General features: G+C 49.0%; 1 protein-coding gene across 1 annotated transcript; it reads right to left on the bottom strand.

Annotated features, from left to right (window-relative positions):
* Positions 1-1,123: 1,123 nt before the first annotated feature.
* LOC115125460 (alpha-(1,3)-fucosyltransferase 4-like) lies at positions 1,124-2,911 on the bottom strand. Its single transcript, XM_029654972.2, has one exon. The coding sequence runs from the start codon at positions 2,534-2,536 to the stop codon at positions 1,388-1,390; it is 1,149 nt and encodes a 382-aa protein (XP_029510832.1). The 5' UTR covers positions 2,537-2,911; the 3' UTR covers positions 1,124-1,387.
* Between the last annotated feature and the right edge of the window lie 994 nt (positions 2,912-3,905).

Raw genomic sequence — 3,905 nt, 5'->3', positions numbered from 1 at the left:
TCCTTAAGTCTAAGGTTGTTTAAGGCCTCCATAAGCAGCCCGTCTTAACAATCCACACAACACGCTGATGAGAGCAATATCTATGTTTCTTATACAGTCTAACTCACTTCACAACACTACTGAACCCTGACTAATAACAACAACAAGAATAACAGACAAGTGAATCACACTTCACAACACTACTGAACCCTGACTAATAACAACAACAAGAATTACAGACAAGTGAATCACACTTCACAACACTACTGAACCCTGACTAATAACAACAACAAGAATTACAGACAAGTGAATCACACTTCACAACACTACTGAACCCTGACTAATAACAACAACAAGAATAACAGACAATTGAATCACACTTCACAACACTACTGAACCCTGACTAATAACAACAACAAGAATAACAGACAAGTGAATCACAGTTCAATAATGTTCAATAAATATGAAGTGTTTCTTTCTGTTTACTGAATGGTGTTGAAGATAGTTCCTATAGATTCCCTGCTACAGACTGGGTTGTGGCTAGATATCTGACCAATCATGTTCATAGTATTCACCACATATTGAAGGTATCTGTCACCAAACCAGCTCATCTGTGGTTCCATAGTATTCAAACCAGCAAGGTTGGTGATGGTGGAACACTGGTCAGGACTCAAACCAGCGCTGAAGGTCAGAGTCTGTGGTTCAGGGTCACTCAAACCAGCGCTGAAGGTTGGTGATGGTGTCGGTCCGGAGTCTGTGGTTCCACACTGAGGTCAGGACTCAAACCAGCGCTGAAGGTTGGTGATGGTGTCGGTCCGGAGTCTGTGGTTCCACACTGAGGTCAGGACTCAAACCAGCGCTGAAGGTTGGTGATGGTGTCAGTCCGGAGTCTGTGGTTCCACACTGAGGTCAGGACTCAAACCAGCGCTGAAGGTTGGTGATGGTGTCAGTCCGGAGTCTGTGGTTCCACACTGAGGTCAGGACTCAAACCAGCGCTGAAGGTTGGTGATGGTGTCGTCTGTCCACACTGGGTCAGGACTCTGTGGTTCCACACTGAGGTCAGGATTCAAACCAGCGCTGAAGGTTTGTGATGGTGTCAATCAAACCAGCGCTGAGTCTGTGGTTCCACACTGAGGTCAGGACTCAAACCAGCGCTGAAGGTTTGTGATGGTGTCAGTCCAGAGTCTGTGGTTCCACACTGAGGTCAGGACTCAAACCAGCGCTGAAGGTTGGTGATGGTGTCAGTCCAGAGTCTGTGGTTCCACACTGAGGTCAGGACTCAAACCAGCGCTGAAGGTTGGTGATGGTGTCAGTCCAGAGTCTGTGGTTCCACACTGAGGTCAGGACTCAAACCAGCGCTGAAGGTTGGTGATGGTGTCAGTCCGGAGTCTGTGGTTCCACACTGAGGTCAGGACTCAAACCAGCGCTGAAGGTTGGTGATGGTGTCAGTCCGGAGACTGTGATTCCGCACGACGCGACATGCTGTGCAGTAATGCTCCGCCCAGAAAGCGGTCAGGTGCACGCTGTAGCTCCTCCTCCAAGCCAGGTGTCTCTGCAGGAGGGTGGGGCTCCGGTGCAGCAGCATCAGGTATTGGGCGAGCAGGCGAGGAGAGGAGAAGTCGTCCACATGAATGAAGGCATCATGGGGGAGGAAGCGTTCGTAGTTTTCCCGTGGCGGCCCGAGAACTACAGGAACGGCCCCGGCCAGTAAGGAGTTCCACAGCTTCTCTGTGATGTAGTCGGGATGCTGGGAGTTCTCCAACGCCAGATAAAACAGGTAACGCCTCACCGTGCGCACCACAGTGCTGTCCTCTGGCAGTGGCACGCCTGCGCCCCCGAACACATCCACGTCAACGTAGTTAACCAGCCGACGGTAATACGCCACGCGGGCCTGCGACTCCGACCAGTTACTGATGACCCAGGCCAGTAGGTGGGGCCGTCGGGGGCGTGTGTGGGGGGCATTGGCGTGAGGGTGAAGGCGGGTCACCAGGTAGCCGTAGGGGAGGAAGATGTCTGAATCTGCACGGTAGGTCATGGTGAGGTTGAACAAGCCCTCGAACTGCCGCAGGCCACGAGTGTGAGACGGGGACTCAAAATTCATCCAGATCCACTTCTGGCCACGGGGTCGTGGGTCAGACGGGAGCGCCGTGGCGTTGGTCACTATCTCACGGTGGTGCATGATGATGGCGTCAGCCCCAGGGTACATGCGTCGGTCGTCGGTCAGTACGCACCCACGGATCCCAAAGCGCGCCTCACAGTCCGGCAGTCTGCGGTAACGGCCGAAGGGGTGCGTCCACAACAGAAGGGTGACATCTCTGGGCTCCACTCCAGTGAGAGGGAAGGGTTGGAGTCGTGGGTCAAAGAGATTGAGAAAACACACTCCGAGGAGGAGAAATAGTCCACAGACGAAAGCGGTGAAACACACCCACGAGCATGATATTCTCAGAACAGCCACTGGAAATGTTTTGCAGGGACACAGACTGCGGCGCTTACCGGCTCTGTGAAAGGTAGAACGACCCCCTGTTATCCACTGAGTTGCCCACTGAGTTAGCTCCATGAAACTTCCAGTCCTTATATCCGTTAACTACTCATGCACCCTTTGTCATTGACTCCAGAAGTTCTAGAACCTTAACGTCCACTGCCCTGTCACATTCTCCTCTCCGTTGAACTCAGAATAATGATCTCTTCCACCTGGGCTAGGATGACAAGGACAAAAGTTAAGGTCCTCCTTCCTCACACCTGCTACCTCCCTGCGCTATGAGGGGGAAAAAACCAGTCGGCCCAGTCTCAGGAAAACATTTAAGTTCGGCCTACAGTCTCTTTGTCTCTACTCTGTCAGGCGAGATTAGGACATCCGCCACCAGACTTTAATCATGTGTTACCGACATTTCCTGAGCTGTGTTGTTAATGTGGTCGCAAACAGATAGGCTTAAACACCATCCTGCTCAAATAGTTGATGTGGCAGCGTGCGAGCTCCGGTTACCGGTGAATGGGGTCTTTGTCACCCTGAGAGGCTCTTTCAGGATGGCACAAGTAAACACGCTGTCCCTCGGGTTGAGGGCTGCTATGTATCCGAGAGGCAGCAGTGCCTGAACTTAATGATATACCTCACTGGCTTGAACCAATGATCATAGTTAGAATGCAGACCTCTTGAACCAATGATAATACAGTTAGAATGCAGACCTCTTGAACCAATGATAATACAGTTAGAATGCAGACCTCTTGAACCAATCATAATACAGTTAGAATGCAGACCTCTTGAAATCAAATCAAATCAAATCAAATTTATTTGTCACATACACATGGTTAGTAGATGTTAATGCGAGTGTAGCGAAATGCTTGTGCTTCTAGTTCCGACAATGCAGTAATAACCAACAAGTAATCTAACTAACAATTCCAAAACTACTGTCTTATACACAGTGTAAGGGGATAAAGAATATGTACATAAGGATATATGAATGAGTGATGGTACAGGGCAGCATACAGTAGATGGTATCGAGTACAGTATATACATATGAGATGAGTATGTAGACAAAGTAAACAAAGTGGCATAGTTAAAGTGGCTAGTGATACATGTATTACATAAGGATGCAGTCGATGATATAGAGTACAGTATATACGTATGCATATGAGATGAATAATGTAGGGTAAGTAACATTATATAAGGTAGCATTGTTTAAAGTGGCTAGTGATATATTTACATAATTTCCCATCAATTCCCATTATTAAAGTGGCTGGAGTTGAGTCAGTGTCAATGTCAGTGTGTTGGCAGCAGCCACTCAATGTTAGTGGTGGCTGTTTAACAGTCTGATGGCCTTGAGATAGAAGCTGTTTTTCAGTCTCTCGGTCCCAGCTTTGATGCACCTGTACTGACCTCGCCTTCTGGATGATAGCGGGGTGAACAGGCAGTGGTTCGGGTGGTTGAT

Source organism: Oncorhynchus nerka, linkage group LG11 (assembly GCF_034236695.1).
Source record: "Oncorhynchus nerka isolate Pitt River linkage group LG11, Oner_Uvic_2.0, whole genome shotgun sequence".
Lineage (NCBI taxonomy): Eukaryota > Metazoa > Chordata > Actinopteri > Salmoniformes > Salmonidae > Oncorhynchus > Oncorhynchus nerka.
The sequence above is the reverse complement of the archived record's forward strand: the minus strand, read 5'-3'. Positions and strand labels throughout refer to the sequence as shown.